This window comes from Melanerpes formicivorus, unplaced genomic scaffold, assembly GCF_026170545.1.
Source record: "Melanerpes formicivorus ecotype bairdi unplaced genomic scaffold, bMelFor1.0.p_v2 SCAF_15, whole genome shotgun sequence".
In the NCBI taxonomy this organism is placed as follows: Eukaryota; Metazoa; Chordata; class Aves; order Piciformes; family Picidae; genus Melanerpes; species Melanerpes formicivorus.
In genome coordinates this window covers 5,356,162-5,379,929 of record NW_027142367.1, presented here as the reverse complement: position 1 = coordinate 5,379,929, position 23,768 = coordinate 5,356,162, and the positions used below count along the sequence as shown (strand labels likewise).

At 42.0% G+C, this 23,768-nt stretch overlaps 1 protein-coding gene across 1 annotated transcript in view; it reads right to left on the bottom strand.

The window, feature by feature from the left end:
* GABBR2 (gamma-aminobutyric acid type B receptor subunit 2) overlaps positions 1 to 23,768 on the bottom strand; it is a 572,582-nt gene that overhangs the window by 178,881 nt on the left and 369,933 nt on the right. The window contains exon 12 of the mRNA XM_068147481.1: positions 3,493 to 3,600. Within this exon, the coding sequence (XP_068003582.1) occupies positions 3,493 to 3,600 (108 nt within the window). The remainder of the gene's footprint in view (positions 1 to 3,492; positions 3,601 to 23,768) is intronic.

Below are 23,768 nucleotides of genomic sequence, written 5' to 3'. Positions count from 1 at the left end.
ATAATAAAGCAAATACTTAAATGGCAGTCCACTTAAGCGACAGTCCACTAAAGTACCTGTTCATTGCTGTTTGGATTAGTATTTAGTGCAGAAATTACAAAATCCTCAGGATAATAAAGGTTATTAAGTATGTGCTTTTATGCGTTACACTGGCAATGTAACTTCACTCATTTACAAAGTTTTTTACCAATGTAGCTGAAAACATATTTGCAATGTGAAAGTTCATTTTGCCAGAAGGCAAAATAATGGTTCAACTTTAGTTAAAAATCTTTAATACAGGAAGTGTAAGACCTTTGAAAACCAGGTAAGATTAACTGATAGATTATGGAGGGCTCTTTGCACAGGTGCAGAAAGGGAGGTCTCTACTCCTATAGTAAAGGAACTTCTTATAATTTAACTCAGCTTTAAGATATTTGTTATGTAATCTTCATTATTTTTTACACTGGATTATGTATGGGTTTCAATTAACAAACATGGAAGCAAATCTGACATAATTGCATAGCAGAGGGAAATAGTAGATGGCTTTGTTGCTAAGGTGCCAGAGTGCTAGCTCTGGTTTGAGCCATGGCATGTATTTCCTTAATAACCTGGGAAATAAATCCTCTTAGGAACTGAGTTAACTCTCTCTCTATCTAAAGTCCAAATCTTTTTAGGGAAAGGTCTACCTTGTGGTGACAGCAACTCCCTGTATGCTGCAAGTGCAGAAAAAATAATATAGTATTGGGGAAAAAAAATAAAAGAAAAAAGGAAAGAAAGAAAAAACAAAACAAACTACATCTTTTCCATTACCACACATAAAAGGAAAGAAAAAGAGGAATCTGACAAGGTTTTGGGTTATCATTCTACTTATTTTGATGGAACTGACTCTTTGCCACTTATTAGGATAAATATTTACCTCATATAGGAACTACAAACAGCACTACTTCTGAAACTATAATAATTATTTCTCCATTTCATGCACATTTCTCTTTATGTTTTTTTTTTTTTCATGAACATATTCATATTCTCCAATTTTCTCATTTTTAAATAAAACCATCTGATTAAAAGCACTTACTATGCAAAAAGAAGATCCATGGGAAAAATATCAAAGGAACAATGCCTACTTGAAGTGTTGCACTACTCCTAAGCTGAGGCTATTATTTACAGAGATTTGCTGTACTAAGAATGCTGTTGACAACTACTGTAGTTTAATTGCAATATAATTCTTAGGGTAAGCTTATGCAATTTCAAGCAAATTTAGAAACAGACAGCTTTATAAACTGCACTTTCTGTTCTCCCCTGTGAGAAACTTTTGGGTAACACTTTGCAGCAGGTATAAGCACCCTGAAAGCAACACAAAAGCCTGACAGATACCTGACAAAGGGCCAAGGCTTGCTAGAGGCTGATAAAGATCAGCTTGGTACCTGATGGAGAAGAGACTGGATGGAGTGCTTGGTGCCATGGTTTAGTTGCTTAGATAGTGTTGCATGATAGGTTGGACTCAATGATTTCAAAGGTCTTTCTGGTCTGGTCTGGTCTGGTCTGGTCTGGTCTGGTCTGGTCTATTCTATTCTATTCTATTCTATTCTATTCTATTCTATTCTATTCTATTCTATTCTATTCTATTCTCCCTGGCATTAACTAGCACCTCCATGTCCAGGCTCTCGCCTTACCTTTGGGTGGTTTTGTGGGCTCAGTTTTCCAACTAATTAGAACTGACCACAGTGCAGCTTTGACTTAGCTATAAATGGTGTCCAACGACAGAGCCATTTTGAGTTGGTCTCATTGGAGCAAGCAGCCTGGCAGTTGCATCCTCTGCCCTCAGAATGGGATGATATCTAAGGATACTTCTGCAGACTGAGTGTCCATACCCCATTACTGGCATATGTATATTTTGGGTACCCTTGAGTGGGAGGTTTCCCCCTTTATGAGTGAATGTGTGAACTGGTTGTGTAGTAGTATATGCCCAATTGACAATCAAAGTGCAGGGCAATTTTGGTTACAACAAATCTGCATGTTTGGGTACACATTGGTGTCTGTTTTGTGGGTGCTTCCATGACATACCTGTACCCCAAACAGACACATACAGAAAACACTTAATATCAGCTGTGGATCTACCAGAAAGAGACCTCTGGATGATGAAACAACTTACTAAAAAAGAGCGAGGATCCAAATTCACTTTAATAGCTTACAACAATCTGCACTGTCCACCTCTCGTTACAAAGACTGAAGGGCTGATGCTTAATGCCAACTCTGAGACTAAAGAGACCAAGAAAGCCCCAATATCAAGCCATCCAGAATCTTTGAATGTGACACTGTCAGAAGGCTAGATGGATATCTGGTAGCCTAGATGGATATCTGATAGTCCATGCTGCTGCACGGATTTGCCTTCCTTGCACCCCTTCCAGAAGAGGTGCCTTTTGGTAAGATTTGTGACCTTGACTAAGCCAAGCATGTCCCTGGGAGATTTTATGCTTGTGACTGCAAGCACATTTTGGAGCTACAAAGCTATTCTGCAGTTTAGTGCGTTTATCATCAGCCGTCTTAAAGAATCTGTATACGTTTGTCGTGGTTTAATGAGCAGACAGATTGCTCTATTGCTCCAAAAGGTGCAGAAGAATAATGCTCACACAATTGGATTGGATAGTGATGGAAAGTTTAAATGGAAAAGCTATTTACAACCTGCAATGCCACAGTTACATAGTGGTGAGCATAGCAAAGCATATAAAATACAAAGAAATCTATAGCAAGTGAAAGCCTCACACAAAACTCCCTTTACACCAGACCAAAACCCCAGTACTGCTTTTCTCCCCTCACCTGGGGTTTTCCATAAACCCCAGGGCTCACTCTTTCCCCGCCTTGTTAGGCTGGTTTCAGGCTGGCCATGCCCGAACTGCCCCACTGTGTTTCTCTCTCCTGAGACCCATCAAAGCCATACTACACCCCCAATGCCTGGGCCATAACTACACAGTAAAAATACCAGAAGATAAGTGATGTGCCTCCCATGGGAGCAGAAAGGGAACAAAAAGAAAGAAAATAACTTTGCACCCAGATTGATAGGGATATGGGATTTATGGGAAGAAATACGCTCTTTCTGTGTCCACCCACTGGGCTGCACACTCTGGACACTGGAGGTCTGACTCTATGGCCCTCTTAAAGGCATACATAGCCTCAAATGGCCACAACGTTGCATGGAAATAACCTGCATTACTCATACACCCAAGGGCTCCCTTTGAATGTGGTTGGTTGTTCATGCAGCTGGTTTTGGGCTTATAGTCATGGCAATAATTGGTATATTTATTAAGAGACTAGTTCAGCTACCTCTGTTCCCTCTAATCTCTGAGCATGGGCTAGAACACAAGAGCAACCATCTCTTGCCAAACTTATCCTCCACAAAGTGTAACAGACACATTAACAGAGTCAGAGCAAGCACGGCCTTCCAGGAAAGGCAGCAAAACAGCTAAAAGATTATATTATAAGAGGGCAATGAGAAAATAGCATACTGCCCCTCACCTTTTTCTTCATTTTCACATTTTTGAAAATTGCATGGACTCTCCACGTTTTTGCAAACATTGCTCCAAATGCAGTCGTGTAGCCCACTGTAAGAATCCATGTTCGGACCTAAAAACAGAAATATATATATAAAAAAAGACAAAACCCATTTAATTTTCAGTAGACAATGTGGATGTCATCATTTCAGTTAACTTTTTTCTCAAGGTGTTGAGGGGGAAAAACAATAATCAAGAAATTTCACAAAAATATCAACATTTGGGAATTGCCTCACTCATTATTTTCTTGCTTTTTTTCTCCTCCCTCCATCCCCTCTCCAAGTATAAAACCCTCTTGATGCTGAATCAACAATCTCTTTCATATGCAAAACCACAACTCTGTTACAATATTCTGCATGTTTGTCACTTGTATTCTGTGCAGAGTAAGGAATTAGTGGAGGAAACAGACTAAGAATATGGAAACCACACAGAACTCTAACATTAATAGCAACATTTTGAACAGAAATAGATAGAGAGGTAGAGATGTTATTCAGACCAAATAAGAGCTACACGCACACTATGTGAGCTACACATTGCTTAATACAGAGCTTGAGCATTCTGGAGAGTTAAGAAAAGCAGACCTTAACTGATCATCTAGGGAAAAATGACAAGACAGGGACATAGCCTGGGTGGGGAGACCTCACGGACAACATGTGAAACAAAGATTATACAATATGGGCCCAAGAAAAAGGAGATGGAGAGCCCACACAGAATGAATGGAACCCTGAGCTGGCCATAGCTTTAACTCAGACCTATCTAGATATTTTCCACCTCGTGAGCTTCACAGAATTTGAGTAGTTTTGATTTTTGGTGAGTTCAGTTTGGTTTGTTTTGGGGTGGGTATTTTTTGTTTGTTTGTTTGTTTGTTTGTTTTTAATAGAAAAAGCCTCCAGTCTAACAGGGAGGACAGAACACAAGTTGCAAAGGCTTTTTTGTGCAATTTCCCACCTGCCATAGCATCCTTGTAGTCAGGTCCTCACTTTCAGACTTGGTTTTGGCAAAGCCAGTGCCTCTCAGAGTTGTAGAAAGATCTGCATAGCCCCTTCTACTTTGTGGGAAGTTTCTCTTTTCGTTACCTTGGAGGTTTGGCTCTTTGAAAATTCTCATGCTCTGAACAGACTATTTTCTTCCCCAAAAAGGGACCGGAGACTAAAGAACATAGCAAGTGGAAGACCATGTGAGAGGCACAGCAGGGAGTTGGAAGCCTACAGCCAAACCTGAGAGCCTGAGAAATCACCAGGAGGAAGAAAAATCTCCTCCCTCTAGAAACTCCACACAGGCCAGCTGCCAAAAAGGGAAGCTGCAGAAAAGTGAACAAAGAAGTCAAAATAAAATGTACTTTATATTGAGATGGAGAAACTGGGGAAAAGACAATGGTTAAAGACAGGCAAGGCAAAGCAATGTATGCTGGGCCAAAATAGCTGGGATTTGATACACAACTAAACTGATTTTTGGATGACCTAAAAACACTGTTTCTATTGGAAACTTTTCCATTGAAAAGTTTCACATTTGATCTCTTGAGAGTTTGAGACTTTTAATTTGTATCTTTAGGGCACACATACTCATGAGAAACTAGGTGTTGTAGTAAGATGCAGAACTTAGGATCTATCATATATTTTAGGGATAATCTAAGTATTTCACTTCTAAATATATTATCTAGTTATGCCTGCCTAGACATGTTCAGAATTTGCAGGTTTGTATCCTTTTTTTTTCCAACAAAATTTTCTTCTTGAACAGAATTATGATTTTAAGCAAGCATAGAAGTATCAAAGCAGAAAAAAACATATTAGAGAGAACTCACTTGAAATGCATTGATGAAACAGTAAGAGATAGAAAAGGACTTAACACAAACTAATAAACAAATAAGATATGTATGGTCAATAACAGAGTGTTAGTCACAGAAAGGTACACATGGAACCATCACTTTGAGTTTTGGAAAAGGAGAATGTATTGAAACAGACAGGTAAAGCTGTTTGATAGGGTGTGTGCCCCAAACATACCACTGTGCAGCATGGAGGGTCAAGCACCTTTGATGTGCAAGTGTGAACTTGGGGGATGCTGTCTCCCTGATAGGAGAATTACTAGTTTATAGAGATATGCACCAAGGCAAAGAGTTTGGATCTTCTACAGGACAGGTGTATGTATAAGAACCTGCACCCCTAGAGAAAAGGGTGTGATGGTAAACTCATGCCCTGCAAGCAGGAAGCACCTGCATGTAACTCAGCACCTGCATTTATCAAAGAATGTTGAGCTTGTGTCTAGAAGGCTGTTTAGAAATCTGTACGAGTGTACTAGCATTTAACTACTTTCTAATGTTGTGGCTTAATCTGCAGCATTGCTGATATCGAGCCTGAATGTACAGTTCACCAGTACAACCACCATGTGAGTTTTGCCACTTTGTGACATTTTCGAATGCAGCATTGAAACAGAAAACATAACACCCCCCAAAAAAGAAGGGAATAGATATTAAGGTCAGCAAAGTATTCTTTAACTTAAATAATTTTTAAAGTTTTCCCTTGTACCTCATAATCTTGAATTATGCTAATAACTTCAGCAAAGCCCAAGTTAGACTGATTCTGCGGGACTTAAAAATACATTTCATATCAACATGTTCATATTAGCCAGTTAAATCTTTGACTTCACATTAACTGATCTGTGATAATCATACCTAGCATTCAGTGGGTTTGCTCCTATGAATAAGTATTCAGTTCTTTTGTGTACAGTTTGGTGACATATTTGTCAAGCAGATATGTGGTATTTTCATGTCCTTAGTAAGACTCTGTGCTTTGTTCTCACTGAAACAGCAATGCTTCTTTGGAACAGTAATAAATTCAATTATGCTCATAATATGTTTCTAACCCAATATTCAGAAAATGTTCTTTCCAGCATGTTTGGTTCAAAAAGTTTTATGTGTGCCTGATCTGGATTGTGTAAATTAGAATAATATAACTGTTGGCTATATTAGAAGCACTCTAACTTAAATATATCAGAAGAAGGGCAGGCAATACTCAGAGAAGGACAACAAAGTTGGTGAGGGGTTTGGAGCACAAGCCCTATGAGGAGAGGCTGAGGGAGCTGGGGTTGCTTAGCCTGGAGAAGAGGAGGCTCAGGGGAGACCTTATTGCTCTCTACAACTACCTGAAGGGAGGTTGTAGGCAGGTGGGGGCTGGTCTCTTCTCCCAGGCAACCAGCACCAGAACAAGAGGACACAGTCTCAAGCTACACCAGGGGAATTTTAGATGGGATGTTAGGAAGAAATTCTTCATAGAGAGAGTGATTGCCATTGGAATGGGCTGCCTGGGGAGGTGGTGAAATTGCCATCACTGGAGGTGTTTAGGAAGAGACTTGATGGGGTGCTTGGTTGCATGGTTTAGTTGATTAGATGGTGTCGGATGATAGGTTGGATGGGATGATCTCAAAGGTCTTTTCCAACCTGGTTAATTCTATCCTATCCTATCCTATCCTATCCTATCCTATCCTATCCTATCCTATCCTATCCTATCCTATCCTATCCTATCCTTCAAGTAGAGGCCTACACTGTTGAAACTGAATATTAAAAGCAGAACAGTCTATTCTGTCAAAATGAGATTGTCATTGCTGGGAATGAGATGGCAAGTTTCAGATGAAAGTTAATTTTTAATTTTGAAGAAAATTATCTTGAATTTGTCTGCTAAAATTCATTAAGGCAGCCAGTGAAGTGAAAAACATAGAAAACAGCAAAGGCTTCTCAGATTCATATTATCTGCCCATTTACAGTCTTAAGTGTATTACACCTCCAAATTCCACTCATCTGAAAGAACATGATAAAAATAACAGCAAGGATGGGAGAGCACGACCATGATGTTATACCATCATCATGTTATACCATGACCATGATCAGTACTTCTCTCATGCTGGAAGTTTTCAATGAGAAGAAGCTGAGAAAGATCATCCTCCCCATGCATAAGCTGAAAACATTCCTATGCTTCTAATTTGTAAAGATAGTTGTTGCTCATCTTTTTCTTAACAGCTTAGGTCATTACAAAATTCCCCATTCCTTCACTGAGTTTTAGGCTCCACCATCCAAATCTCTGCTTATATTTCTTGGTTATTTCTTTTTTCTTGTTTTGGTTTTTTTTTTCTTTCTTTCTTTTTTTTAAATGTTTTGACTTACTGCATTAATCCTGATATTTTGTTTGCTTGCTTGCTTTCTGACATTCAAAGACAATTCATGTTAGAGGAAGTAATGTTGTTTGGTACGCAACAATCAAGTATGTCTATGCAGATGTTAAAATGTGGTTCCCTAGTTCTTTTTTCTTTATACTTCCCACACTATTTTGGGTTAGGGTCTATTTTTGAAAATACTCTGCATGCACCCATGATTAGAATTTGTGCTTTTTATTAATTACTTGTCAGAAGCTCTTCACATTACTTGTGATAACTGAAAAACACAAAAATAATTTATTTAGCGGGCAATTCAGTTGACAACCACTAAACACTGAAAGTGTCTCCACAAAGTAACAGACCATTCTGTGTCATTATCCAGACATTTATTTAAGACCAATAAAAATCCACCTTTGTCAAATATTAATGTTTTAACAAACACTGTAAGGTGGTGTCTAGAGAAGGTCAATGAGGCTGAGGAGAGGCCTTGAGCAAAAGCCCTACGAGGAGAGGCTGAGGGAGCTGGGATTGTTTAGTCTGGAGAAGAGGAGGCTCAGGGGAGACCTCATTGTTCTCTACAACTACCTGAAAGGTGGTTGTGGCCAGGAAGGGGTCAGTCTCTTCTCTCTAGCAACCAGCACCAGAACAAGGGGACAGAGTCTCAAGCTGCACCAGGGGAAGTTTAGGCTCGAGGTGAGGAGAAAGTTCTTCACTGAGAGAGTCATTTGCCATTGGAATGGGCTGCCCAGGCAGGTGTTAGATGCACCATCCCTGGAGGTGTTCAAGAGGGGATTGGACGTGGCACTTGGTGCCATGGTTTAGTCATGAGGTCTGTGTTGACAGGTTGGACTTAATTTTTGAGGTCTCTTCCAACCTTGGTAATTTGGTAATTGTGTGGTATGTAAACAAATGTGGTAAGGTTCATCTAAAGAGTCACTGCATTTATGAACAAGACCTTGTACAAGCACTGCTTTTCAATGTACTTTTGCAGCAGAATGTATCTGTTTTAAACCTATCCAATAAGCTGCTAGAGATCTTTTATTATTTTTTATTAAAGTAAGACTATTCTTCCATCATATAATAAGCACTTGTATTTTAACTGATAGATATAAAGTTACTTCCCTTTGCATCATATTTCCTCTAAGCCTCAAGCTTTAGCCGGCTGGCTGCTATTTAAATCTCCTCACACAAATCTAGCTGCACCTTTCCCATCATCTTGTTGCACGAATGGTAAAGTTGCTACTATTTATGACAGACTTATCAAGTAATTTGATTTTACAACTCATTATTAATAAAAAAAGCCATCTAATTGTGATTGAGTTAGTAAAGGGAAATTAGTAAGTGGTGAAAGCATCACAAACATCCTGGACAAAAAACTAAAAGTCTCTCCTTGTTTATCTGCTCTTACAAACCCCTCACTATTTTAGGTGCTTTTAACTTTCAGATAAACAATAATATTATTCAAATTGACTTAGGTAATTTACTTTAATACAATTAAAATTTTATTAAAAATTATAAAAGAAGGTTATTTTAGAAAATGGGCTGAATTTATGAGAGGTACAAAGTTTCACTTTTGAAGGAATTTCATTACTTGCCTATATTTAACCACCACTGCATATGCATTCAGAAGACTACATAGTCATGAACTGATGAAGACTGACTGGGAAAGTACTGAGCTCAGGAAAACAGTAATAAAAGTCTCAAGTAAGAAAGTAATGTATTCCACTCCTCTTAAATTTAATAATAATAATAATAATAATAATAATAATAATAATAATAATAATAATAATAATAATAATAATAATAATAAATCTTTGGAAGTTCATATAATACACATTCTCTTTGTGTTTGCGTGTGTTGCAGCTTTAAATCTGCTACACTAATCCATTTTGCCAGCATCAAGCAAACACGAAGAAGATGAGATTAAAGACTTGAAATGAAGAATAAGGAACCCAAATATCAGCATGAAGAACTTCCACATGTTGCATGCTTAGCCTGGAGAGGAGGAGACTCAGGGGTGACCTTATTGCTGTCTACAACTACCTGAAGGGGGGTTGTAGACAGGCAGAAGTTGGTCACTTCTCCCAGGCAACCAGTACCAGAACAAGAGGACACAGTTTCAGGCTGCGCCAGGGGAGGTTTAGGCTGGAGGTTAGGAGGAAGTTTTACACACAGAGAGTGGTTGCCCATTGGAATGGGCTGCCTGAGGAGGTGGTGGAGTCACCATCGCTGGAGGTGTTCAGGAGGAGACTTGACAAGGCGCTTGGTTGCATGGTTTAGTTGGTTGGGTGGTGTTGGATGATAGGTTGGATGTGATGATCTTGAAGGTCTCTTCCAACCTGGTCTGGTCTGGTCTGGTCTGGTCTATTCTATTCTATTCTATTCTATTCTATTCAATACCCTATAAACTTCTTATCAACTCTCCAGGTGACCTTTTTCTTCTACAGTTAGCAAAACATTTAGATTATGTTCCTGCACAGGAATCACTCAGATTTAAGATCCCTGAAAGCTTCATTTATATTATCTCAAGACCTTAATTATAATGGTCTCTTTGAAATAAAAGCTCTCAAATCTTCCTTTCATAAGGACTTAACACTGCAGACAGTCTCCAGCTTAGTTTATGAGAGTCAGACTGATTCATTATGGGAATATTAATAATCAGCCAGTTTTGCACATGCCCCAAGTTGGAAGCTGCTGTGCCCACAATGTTTAGGCAGCTGAGCATTAGTGCTGGGCAGCTTGGTTGCATCCTAGTATTAGATTCAGGCACTTAAAAGCAGCAAACGTGAGAATAATTCACACTGTGAGTTTAGCCCTGGAGAGCACAATTATCTTTAAGTAGACAGTTCTGTTAATTTCTGTGGACTACTCATGAGCTGAAAATTAAGCACCTTCTATTTTTCATGGCAAACTGGGGATATAAAGGATAATTACAATGAACAAAAATGTGTCACCTCAACTTGGGGCTTGATCCTGCTTCTATTAACCATGGAAAAATCCCCAGTGTGAGCACAGGCAGGCCACAAAGAACAAGTTCATCTGTTTGAATTATTCTTTTCTCATTTATCTAAAATATTTTTTGACACATGTTTATAACTTTTAACTCAGTCTTTAGAATTTGTATAGCACTGGCACAGTTCTTGTAAAACGCAAGTGGCAATAACATTAGAGAATTGAATCCTGCTGTTTCCACATAAATTACATACAGTGGTTCTTCACACGCTGTGAGATCTCCTGTAGTGATTTCTTAATATATTTCAGACCATTTTTTCAGGGGTAGTATAAAAGATATTACAATTGCTCCTGATTCTGTAATGAGGGTTTAAAATACGTCTGTTGTCTTACTGAAGGAGAGGCAAACTATTCTAAAAATATTACCTTACTAAATCTCTTGCAAGTTTGTGGTATATTTCCTTCAGTACATGAAATATTTTTTGTTTCAAAGACCTATGCAGCCTTGTAACTTTTGCCTCTACTTCTTCCCCACCCCCCCGCCAAGAAACGTCACTGACTAAAATAGAAGCTGATCAGGCTCCTGTTAAACTCAGTAACAGAACTGCCTCTGAATTAAATAGGAGTGAGATCAGTCTCAGGCTGAACGACAGTGAGAACAATTATGGAACTGATTACACAGTAAGGAAGATTAAAATTAACAGCTAAACAATTAAGTAGGAAATAAACTAAAGAATACACGCAAAATTAAAAAGGCCAGACTAAAAATACAAACAATGGCTATGGTTTCCAGAGACAAAGTAGTGGATTAGAGGTCCAAATCCTCTCGCAGTTCAGTAAGAGCTGAGCCTCTCTATTTTGCTTTTTTAAGTCCTGGCTGAAATTAAGTAATTTGAGGAAAAGAATTAGGCAGATACAAAGTCCAAATGAGGGGAAAAGTCCTCATGATCTATGGCAATGCTGGAACAGTATATAAAATACACATCACATCAACTAGCCAAGTATCAAGTCTAGATGTTATCTGGTAGCACAGGACCTAGTCCAAGTGGCTCTTGGCCCATAGTACACCAAGACAGCCACACCTTTAAGATGGCACTGCCTATATGTTTTCTTTTAGTCAGTTCTCCCTTGAATGGTTAAACAGAAAAAACTTGAAGTGACAAGGGGAGACAAAATAGAAACAAACAAATAGTCAGTAGGTTAGCACATCTTTTCCCTCACCCTGCTTTACCTTCACAAGCAAGTCCCTGCTTCCAGAATTGCTCTCAGCCAGCTCCACACCTTTCACAGTTTTAGCTAATTGTCCACTATCACTCTGCATCCTGGTCCTAACACTAGGAACCCATTCCATAACCTCTCACACCTGACTTTTCCACCCTGCTCTTCACTGCAGCCTCTGTTTCTCTGATGTGATATTCAGGATGTCTCCCCAATTTTACAGCACCTTGCAATCCTCACTTTGTACAGGTTCAGGATTTCCCAAGAGAATCATAGAATGATTAAAGTTGGAAAAGATCTCTAAGTTCATCAAGTCCAACCATCAAACCACACCACTAAACATCACCATGCCCACTATACTGTGTCCCAAAGTTCCAGGTCTACATGCTTTTTGAACACCTCCAGCTTTGAAGATGACTCCACCACTTCCCTGGGTAGTTTATTTCAATGCCTGACCACTCTTTCAATAATGGTGTTTTTCCTAATACCCAATCTAAACCTCCCCTGGCACAGTTTGAGACCATTTCCTCTTGTCCTATTGCTAGTTACTTGGAAGAGACCAACCTCCACTTCACTAAAAGCTGCTTTCTGGTTGTTTACAGAGCAATATGGTCTCCCCTGAGCCTCTTCTTCTCCAAGATGAACCCCCCCAGCTTCTTCAGCCATTCCTCACAAACGTGTTCTCCAGACCCTCCACCAGCTTCATTGCCCTTCTTTGGACACACTCCAGTAACTCAACCTCCTTCTTGTAGTGAGGGGCCCAAAACTGAACACAGTGTTTGAAGTGCAGCCTCACCAGTGCTGAGTTCAGGCAGACAATCACTACCCTACTCCCCAGACCACACTATTCCCAATACAGGCCAAGATCCTGTTGGCCTTCTTGGCCACCTGAGCATACTGCTGCCTCATGTTCAGCTGGCTGCCAATCAGCAGCCCTTAGTCCTTTTCTACCAGGCAGCTTTCCAGCCACTCTTCCTCCAGCCTGTATCATTGCATGTGGCCTTATTGAACCTCATACAATTGACCTTTGCTCACTGATCCAGCCTGTCCAGATCTCTCTGCAAAGCCTTTCTACCTTCAGGCAGATCAACACTCCTGCACAATTTGGTGTTCTCTGCAAACTTAGCAAGGGAGCACTCAATCAATGTCATTAACAGATATTTTATTATAAATATCATTAACAAATATATTAAATAAGACTGGCACAAAATCTGAGTCCTGGGGAACACCACTTGTGACTCACTGCCAGCTGGATTTAACTCCATTCCTCACAACTCTCTGGGCTCAGTCGTCCAGCTTGTTTTTTCATCTAGCAAAGAGTACACTTGTTAAAGCCATGAGCCACCAGCTTCTCTTCAAGAATGCTTTGGGAGACAGTGTCAAAGGCTTCCCTACAGTCCAGGTAAACAATATCCACTGCCTTTGCCTCATGCACTAGGCAGGTCACCTGGTCATAGAAGGAACTCAGATCGGTCAAGGAGGACCTGCCTTTCATGAACCCATTCTGACTGGACCTGATCATCTGCTTTGTGGTCCCACACCTGCCTTGTGAACATGCCCGTGATAAACTGCTCCATACTCTTCCCTGTTATCGAGCTCAGGCTGACAGGTCCTACTTCCCTAGATCCTCCTTCTGGTCCTTCTTGTAGATGGGCATCACATTAGCAAGCCTCCAGCCATGTGGGACTTCCCCTGTTATCCAGGACTGCTGACAGATGCAGGAGAGTGGCTTGGCAAGCTCTTCTACCACCTTCCTCAGTGCTCTTGGGTGGATAAAAGGTGCAGTACAGACCATGGAGTTCCACTTTGCCTAGCTGTTCACTCAGAAGGGCAGATATAACACTATGAAAAATCAGTAAAAAGGGACAAAACCTTTCTTTCACATTGTTACAACACAGAGAGACAGAAGTGTTCACAATCCATAACTAAGAATAAATTAGCTGAAAAAACTCTAAGTGCTTCTGAAGAAAGGGATACATTTAAAGGTCACATTTTAAAGTATAGCTTTGAGAAGATATGGTTCATAACATCTACTGTTGCCATGAATGTACAAGTTCTCAGGATATCTGATTGAGAAGAGCACAATGCCTAGATAGTCAGACACACTACAGTACATAGCTGGACTTTGTCAGTGGTATCTCTACTCTTTCTTTTTCTCTTTCTGTCTCTCCATTCCATCCCACTGTTTGGTTCCTTCTTTCAGTACAAAGCCTGTTTCCAAATGCTTGCTTCCTCAGTTGCAGGAGGGAATACCATAAGGAACAGGTCAGCAGCTGCAGTCAACAAGTGGCTTAGAGGCTGGTCCAGTCAAAAGAATTTTGGGTTTTTCGATCTTGACAAACTTTCTACTGCACCAGGCCAGCTGGCAACAGATGGAGTACATCTGTCCCAGACGAGGGGTAAGATCAGAGTGTACGAGAATGGCCCATCCCTCAAAGGGAAAAAGATTCTAGGAAGGGAATTGGCAGGTCTCATAGATAGGGCTTTAAACTAGTTTTGAAGGGGGAAGGGGCTGAAACCAGTCCCCCCAGGCAGGAGTCTGGGGGTGATAAGCCAGAGCCAGAGGTGAAACCAGCAGCCTGGCTGAAGTGCGTGTACACTAATGCACGAAGCATGGGCAACAAACAAGAGGAGCTGGAAGCCTTGTTGCAACAGGAAAGTTATGATGTAGTTGCCATCACAGACGTGGTGGGACGACTCACATGACTGGAGCGCTGCAATTGATGGCTACAGGCTCTTCAAGAGAGACAGGCAAAGAAGAAGGGGTGGAGGGGTGGCCCTTTACATCAGGGGAGCACTAGATGCCATTGAGATGGAGATCAGGGACCGACAGATTGAGTGCCTGTGGGTGAGAATTAGAGGGAAGGCCAACAGGGCTGACATCCTGGTTGGAGTCTGTTATAGACCACCCAACCAGGAGGAAGATGTTGATGAAACATTCTATAGGCAGCTTAAGGCTGTCTCAAGATCGCCTGACCTTGTTCTCATGGGCTACTTCAACCTGCCTGATATCTGCTGGGAACTTAATATAGCAGAGAGGAGACAGTCTAGAAGGTTCTTAGAATGCATGGAGGACAGCTTCTTATCCCAGGTGCTGCGTGAACCTACCAGGGGTAAGGCTATGCTTGACCTCCTCTTCACCAACAGGGAAGGACTGGTGGGTGATGTGGTGGTCGGAGGGTGTTTAGGGGCCAGTGACCACGAGATAATTGAATTCTCAGTATTTGGCCAAGCTAAGAGGGGTAGCAAGAAGACCTCCACTCTGGATTTCCGGAGGGTGGACTTCAGGCTACTCAAGGAACTAATTCAGAGGGTTCCTTGGGATAAAGCCCTTAAAAACAAAGGGGTCCAGGAGAGCTGGTCCTACTTCAAGGAAGAACTGTTGAAGGCTCAGGGACAGGCTGTGCCAATGTGCCAGAAGATGAGCCGCCGGGGCAGACGGCCAGCCTGGATGGTAAATGAACTTTTAATGGAACTGAGGGAAAAAAAGAGGGTGTATCACCTTTGGAAGAAAGGTGAGGCAACCCACGGAATGTTTAAGGATGTTGCTAGGTCTTGTAGGAAGAAAATTAGGGAGGCAAAAGCGCATTTGGAGCTTAGACTGGCCTCTGCTGTGAAGGACAACAAAAAGTCCTTCTATAAATAGATTAATAGCAAGAGGAAGGGCAAGGACGACCTCCACTCCTTGGTGGACACGGAGGGGAACGTTGTAACAAAGGATGAGGAAAAGGCAGAGATACTTAACACCTTCTTTGCCTCAATTTTTACTAGCAGGACAGAATGTCTTCCAGACAGCTGGCCTGCAGAGCTGGCAGAAGGAGCCAGGGAGCAGCATAGTTTTCCTCTGTTCCAGAATGGGGTACTTGGTGATCTGCTCAGCCGCTTGGATCCCCGCAAGTCCATGGGACCAGATGGGATCCATCCTAGGGTGCTGAGAGAGCTGGCAGAGGAGCTGGCCAAGCCACTATCCATCATTTTTCAGCAGTCCTGGCTCACTGGAGATGTCCCAGAAGACTGGAAACTGGCCAATGTTGTGCCCATACACAACAAGGGCCGGTTGGATGAGCCAGGGAATTATAGGCCTGTCAGCCTGACCTCAGTGACAGGCAAGATCATGGAACAGGTCATCCTGAGTGCAATCACACAGCACTTAGAGGATGGCCAAGGGATCAGGCCCAGCCAGCATGGATTTAGGAAGGGCAGGTCCTGCCTGACCAACCTGATCTCCTTCTATGATCAGGTGACTGCCTGGTGGATGTGGGGAGGCCTGTGGATGTAGTCTACCTGGACTTCAGCAAGGTCTTTGACACCGTCCCCCATAGCAAACTGCTGGCCAAGCTGTCAGCCCAAGGCTTAGACAGGAGCACACTTCATTGGGTTAGGAAGTGGCTGGATGGCCGAGCCTAGAGAGTGGTGGTGAATGGTGCCACATCCAGCTGGCGGCCAGTCAGTAGTGGAGTCCCCCAAGGATCAGTGCTGGGCCCTGTGCTCTTTAACATCTTTATTGATGACCTGGATGAGGGCATTGAGTCCATCATCAGTAAATTTGCTGACGACACCAAGCTGGGGGCAGGAGTTTATCTGCTGGAGGGTAGAGAGGCTCTGCAGAGAGACCTCGACAGGCTGGACAGATGGGCAGAGTCCAACGGCATGAGATTTAACACATCCAAGTGCCAGGTTCTGCACATTGGCCACAACAACCCTATGCAGTGCTACAGGCTAGGGTCAGAGTGGCTGGAGAGCGGCCAGGTAGAGAGGGACCTGGGGGTCCTGGTCAATGGTAGGCTGAACATGAGCCTGCAGTGTGCCCAGGCAGCCAAGAGGGCCAATGGCATCCTGGCCTGCATCAAGAATAGTGTGGCCAGCAGGATCAGGGAGGTCATTCTGCCCCTGTACACTGCACTGGTTAGGCCACACCTCGAGTACTGTGTCCAGTTCTGGGCCCCTCCGTTTAGGAAGGATGTTGACTTGCTGGAACATGTCCAGAGAAGGGCAACAAAGTTGGTGAGGGGCTTGGAACACAAGCCCTGTGAGGAGAGGCTGAGGGAGCTGGGGCTGCTTAGCCTGGAGAAAAGGAGACTCAAAAGTGACCGTATTGCTGTCTTCAACTACCTGAAGGGGGGTTGTAGACAGGCAGAGGTTGGTCTCTTCTCCCAGGCAGCCAGCACCAGAACAAGAGGACACAGTCTCAGGCTGTGCCAGAGGAGGTTCAGGCTGGAGGTCAGGAGGAAGTTTTACACACAGAGAGTGCTTGGCCATTGGAATGGGCTGCCCGGGGAGGTGGTGGAATCACCATCGCTGGAGGTGTTCAGAAGGAGACTTGACAGGGTGCTTGGTTGCATGGGTTAGTTGATTAGGTGGTGCTGGATGATAGGTTGGACACGATGATCTTGAAGGTCTCTTCCAACCTGGTCTATTCTATTCTATTCTATTCTATTCTATTCTATTCTATTCTATTCTATTCTATTCTATTCTATTCTATTCATGGCTGAGAGCAACTGACTAAGTTTGAAAGCCTAAGAACAACCTGGGATGGATGAGTGCACCACTGAACACCACAGGTGTGCAAAAACCTTGATGTGTTCTTTTTACTTTATCCAAGGCAAAACAATGATAGTGTTCAGTGAGGTCACTAGGAATTAACAAAATTGCTTGGGTTTAGCAATTAATATAAATTATGTTAATTAATAAGATAAACAAGATAAACTATGCTTAATTTTAGTGACTGTGTAAATGACAAGACTCAGATCCGTTTATCTTTGATGTAATACGTTTGTAGAACTCTGGATTGTAAAGGGGACTGGAAGACAATTGTGTCTTCAGAAAAGATATCTCACAGAACAGGGTGAATCTTACATTGAACTACTTCAGACAGATTATTTGTCCCCTCCCTATCACTCCGATCACCCAGTACAGCACTGTCTCTAGAACAAAGTGCTGCTACACACCAGGACTGAAGAGAAGCAGAGTTGTTCAGTCTATTAGTACCTAATACACCCTGGGTAGAAACTATGGGCATGTTACTGCAACTGGAGTACTTAAAACAATCTTCTTATCAGACCTAAGCTAATCATGTATATAGACCTAAGCTAATCATGTATATCCAGACAATGTGAATAGAATTTTATTTATCTACTTGGGGAAGATGCATACAAGAAAAGAGGACACTCTGCTCCTCCTCAGGGTCATAGTATCCTTTCATCCCATAGCTGTTGCAACTTGCAAAGACATTATTAGTCTTAAAGCTAAGGCATGAAATTCTCAGTAGAGCACATTAGAGAAGTCTACATCTTATGGTCCTATCCAAGATTCTCTCTATTTTAAGTGTCTCTATTTAGTATGTCAGCTTAAACTCTGTCCATAGGATGTGTCACTGGCATTGCTAATTTGGAGCCTCTCTCTTCCACATAATGAATGCTTTAAATTGTTTTTTACACTTCCTTGCATTTTTCCAGTTGGTATCACTTCTTGTTTCACACCCTTACTCCTAACTTCTTTCTCACTATGATACCATGGTAATTCTGAGATTAAAACCAAAGATAATTCTTATTCTCTCTCTCTCTCTCTTCCTTATCTGAAGCACTTTCTACTTTGGCACACATAAGCACTTAACAAAATATTGCATTGCTTTTTGTTTTTCCTTATAACCAATGAAGCTGCTATCAAGTAAGACATTAGTTAACGGTTCTATAATGCACTGACCACTTTCTTAGAATTCACTTAGGATAGTTTTAATTCCATTGAAATTTTACAATATGACACCTAATCTCTAAATCTGACATGGAACCAAATAATGCTACATTTAGTATGATGAATTCTTACCATAAGAACACAAATTGCTATCTATTTATATATAATTGATTACTTGTCCATAGAAAACACTTAAACCAAGGTAAAAGTGAGTTAGTTTGGGAACCAATTACCCGCTCTAGCACACAATAAAACCTATATAATTTCAAAGACTTGAATAGAATAGACCAGGTTGGAAAAGTTCTTTGAGGTCATCAAGTCCAACCTATCATCCAACACTATCTAATCAACTAAACCATGGCACCAAGCGCCCCATCCAGTCTCTTCCTAAACACCTGCAGTGATGGTGACACCACCACCTTCCTGGGCAGCCCATTCCAATGGCCAATCTGTCTGGGAAGAATTTCTTCCTAACATCCAGCCTAAACCTCCCCTGGCACAACTTGAAACTGTGTCCCCTTGTTCTGTGCTGGTTGCCTGGGAAAAGAGACCAACCCCCCACCTGGCTACAACCTCCCTGCTGGTAGTTGTAGAGAGCAATAAGGTCTCCTCTTCTGCAGGCTAAACGAACCCATCTCCCTCAGCCTCTCCTCATAGGGCTTGTGCTTGAGACCCCTCACCAGCTTTGTTGCCTTCTCTGGAAACATTCAAGAGTCTCGATGTCCTTCTTAAACTGAAGGGCCCAAAACTGGACACAGGACTCAAGGTATGGCCTAACCACTGCTGAGTACAGGGGCAGAATGGCTTCCCTGCTCCTGCTGGCCACACTATTCCTGATGCAGACCAGGATGCCATTGGCCTTCCTGGCCACCTGGGCACACTGCTGGCTCATGTTCAGCCAGCTGTCAACCAGCAACCCCAGGTCCCTTTCTGCCTGGCTGCTCTCCAGCTACTCCGACCCCAGCCTATAGTGCTGCATGGGATTATTGTGGCCAATGTGTAGAACCCAGCACTCAAATGTGTTAAATCTCATGCTCTTGGACTCTGCCTATCTGTCCAGCCTGTCAAGGTCCCTCTGCAGGTAATGCTTGGTTCTATGTTTCAGCGTATTGACTTATATACCACATCCTCCTATAACCAGTGCCTCATAGAGTGGAAAATCATTGTACAAGTTATCAAGCAAGTCCTTCAAAATTTTCAGGTATAATTGATGGAATTTGCGATCATGTTTTGATACCCTTGTAATACTAAAGCATAAAATATAAGCCATACGCAGATGTTGGTTTTAGAAAAAGTATGAAGGACCAGAGACTGGAAAGTGCATCACTCTCCAAACATTGCTACTAACACTGTGCTATAAAGGAAGCACACACAAAGATTTGGCATTGTCATATCCACAATTTCCACAGTCTCAGGCTGCGCCAGGGGAGGTTCAGGTTGGATGTTAGGAAGAAGTTCTGTACAGAAAGAGTGATTGCCCATTGGAATGGGCTGCCTGGGGAGGTGGTGGAGTCGCCGTCATTGGAGGTGTTCAGGAGGAGACTTGATGGAGTACTTGGTGCCATGGTTTATTTGGAAACCATATTCCCCCTCTTGGGTAGACTCAGGAGTATGTAATGACCTCTGATAAATATTGTAAAGGAATTATCAGAAAATTAAACAGGGACCACATATGACATATATAATTTAAAGAACCTTCCTACTGCATATATACCACTGCTTTGGTGAGATATAATCACCTTTGAAATACAGAGGACAGAGGGTGATTACTTGGCTTAGAGAGGGGATAACACTAATGACAGCTTTTTGGTTTTTCATGTGCTTGTAAAGGCCAAATCAAATTTTTTCCTTGCCTACAAAAAATTACTTCTTTTCATTGACATGGCTCTTCTCAGTGCCTGAGATGTACTTGTTACACCCACGTTTTTGGCTTAATAGCTTTTCGTGATCACTCTCCATTGTAGCTGGTTACTTTAAAGACTAAGCCAAAGTAATGCATAAAATGGGAATCTTACACTAATCTCTAATATGGCTACAATGGGTAATCAAACCTGTTCATTTCCAGGGAAAGAGATGATCAAGAGAGATTTGCACTGGCTTGATCGTATAAGAACCAGTATCTGTAAGTCATCCTTATGAAAATACTAAGCATATTATCCATATGGAAATGTGGATATTCATGACACGGAGCCACATGTGCATGTACATGACATGGAGCCAAATGTAACATGCTATACCCAGCACATGTTTTGGGGAGAAAGGAGGAGAGTTACTAAACAGAAAAATTTGTCTCCCATATTTATTAAGCTCCCAGCAGTAATTCAGAGTTTTCTAGATACAAGGAAAGTCCATTGCCACAGTGGGTGTGATCTATCTGGACTTCTGCAAGGCCTTTGACACAGCCTCCCATAACATCCTGCTCGCCAAGTTGAAGAGATATGGCTTTGATGGGTGGACTGTTCAGTGGATAAGGAACTGGCTGAATGGTTGCATGCAGAGGGTGGTGCTCAATGGCTTGAAGTCCAGATGGAGAGGGGTGAAAAGTGGTGTCCCTCAGGGGTCTGTACTGGGACCTGTACTGTTTAATATTTTTATCAATGACATAGACAGTGAGATTGAATGCATCAGCAAGTTAGCAGATGACACCAAGCCGTGTGGTGTTGTTGATATACCAGAAGGACAGATGTCATCCAGAGGGACCTGGACAAGCTGGAGAGGTTGGCCCAGGTAAGCCTTGTGAAGTTCAACAAGAGCAACTGCAGGGTTCTGCACCTGGCCTAGAACAATCCTCACTGTCAATAAAGGCTGGAGAATGAGGTGATAGAAAGCAGCCCTGTGGAAAAGGACTTGGGGCTGCTGATGGACAAGATACTGGACATGAGCAGGCAGAGTGCACTTGCAGCCCAGAAGGCCAATTACATCCTGGGCTGCATCAAAAGCAGTGTTGCCAGCAGATCCAGAGAAGTGATTCTGGCACTTTGCTCTGGTGAGACTTCACCTGGAGTACTGTGCACAGGTCTGGAGCCCTCAATATAGGAAGGACATGGAGACCTGATGAAGGACCTGATGGAAAAGGCCTAGAGGAGGGCCATGAAAATGATCAGGGGGTTGGAGCATCTCTGCTACCAGGACAGGCTGAGGGAGCTGGGGTTGTTCAGCCTGGAGAGAAGGCTCCAGGCAGACTGGAGGTCAGACTAAATGACCTTTGGAGGTCCCTTCCAGCCTGTGCCACTCTATGATTCTATGAAAATGGCCCTCATTTTCTTGCTTTTAGAATATGAGAGAAAGGCTTACATTTTGAGATGCAAGTACAAGAAAAATCAGACAGCAGAAATGTTCTAGCTCAGAAAGAGACACAGGAATTTGGATGTTAGTTCATGTTTTCAGAGATGACTGAGCTGTTTCACATTTTAAAAAGGTCTTAAATTTAATTTTATATAGCTAAATCTGGATGGAAACCTGTTCCCTAAAACAGCTCTGTGGTGGTAAGTACCTCTGGTTGCCACTTTCTTTCCTTCTGTTCAGCAGTGCTTGACTCCTTCAAGAGGAGGATTACAGCCTAGTCATACAATGGTTTACAGCTTGGCACGGAAGTCAGGGACTCTGATTACAATCCCCTCAAGGTTGAGCAGACAGCAGGACCTAAAATGTGCACCTCCTGCCATTAGATTCTTCTGCAACAGTGGTTGAGAAAAGAATGGGGATTGATATCAACAACTGGCTTCCTAATGACACTTCTGCTCCATTAGAAGCTGTTTCACAAAAAAAGGGCATAATTGCTGGATAAAAAAAACAGATGCTGGCATTTTCCACTTCCCCTGTGCATTAAGAGAGTCGTATAATAGCTGCACAGGAACATCCTTTTGGATTCTTTGAGGCACCTCTTTTTAAAAGCTGTATAGAGAATGTGCATTCTAGTTGCAGGAAGACTGGCTATTCTTTCTGTGACCGGTTGACACTTTCCTTCTCTTTTCTTTTGCTGTTAATGTTTAGGTGTCTAAAATACAGCTGTGTCCAGGTCCAATTAAGGAAGCTAAGACTTTGCACAGAAAATCCTGTAGTTCATTGTGGGACATACTAAGGAGGTGTCCTGTGTTTTAAAATGGCATAACTGACACTCAATATTTTACTCCTCTAATGGTTCTAGTCAGTATGGAGGATTTCAGTTGAAATATGGGGCTGTATGTTCACCAACTAGCTTCAGGCATACAACTTCCGTGCTGTGAATTGTTATTTAGAAGTTAAGTTTCAGTGCTGTGAACTGCATTTTTATAGAGATCTGAAGAAAAGATCAAAAACATAGTGAAAATAACTCCTGAGCAAGTCTGACATTCTTTGGCAATGAGCCACGAATAGTTTTAGGATGTTTTGAGGAGAATATATGTTATAAATTTAAATGTTGTTTATATTGGTTTTGGAAGGAATATCTTTGAAGTAAAGTTCTTTCCTTTTCATTTAAATGGCCTTTATGAATCAGGCTGCATATTACAGTGAGCTATTAAGACACTGCAAACTTCTAGGTGGAGATATTTAATTTGTTTTCAGAATTGCTTGTTTTGATTAAACTAGAATATGTGGATCTAGCCTTGTGTAGCCTGGATATAGTAGTAGAAGTCTTTGGAGATTAAGCCAAAAAGATGGAGTAAAAAGACCTGGACAGAGATTAAGTGAAAAAGATGGAGTAAAAAGACCTGGACAAGCATCAGTCACAAAGTCTAAAATAATATGGAATCTATAAAGAAAATACATATTTACTAGTTGTCATGTAACAAACATGGAGAAAACGTGACTCAGGGGTGACTTTATTGCTCTCTACAACTACCTTAAGGGAGGTTGTAGACAGACAGAGGTTGGTCTCTTCTCCCAGGCAACCAGCACCAGAACAAGAGGACACAGTCTCAGGCTGCACCAGGGGAGGTTCAGGCTGGAGGTTAGGAGGAAGTTTTACACAGAGAGAGTGACTGCCCATTGGAATGGGCTGCCCGGGGAGGTGATGGAGTCACCAGCACTGGAGGTGTTCAGAAGGAGACCTGACAGGGTGCTTGGTTGCATGGTTTAGTTGATTAGGTGGTGTTGGATGATAGGCTGGACACAATGATCTTGAAGGTCTCTTCCAATCTATTCTATTCTATTCTATTCTATTCTATTCTATTCTATTCTATTCTATTCTATTCTATTCTATTCTATTCTATTCTAGCCTAGCCTAGCCTAGCCTAGCCTAGCCTAGCCTAGCCTAGC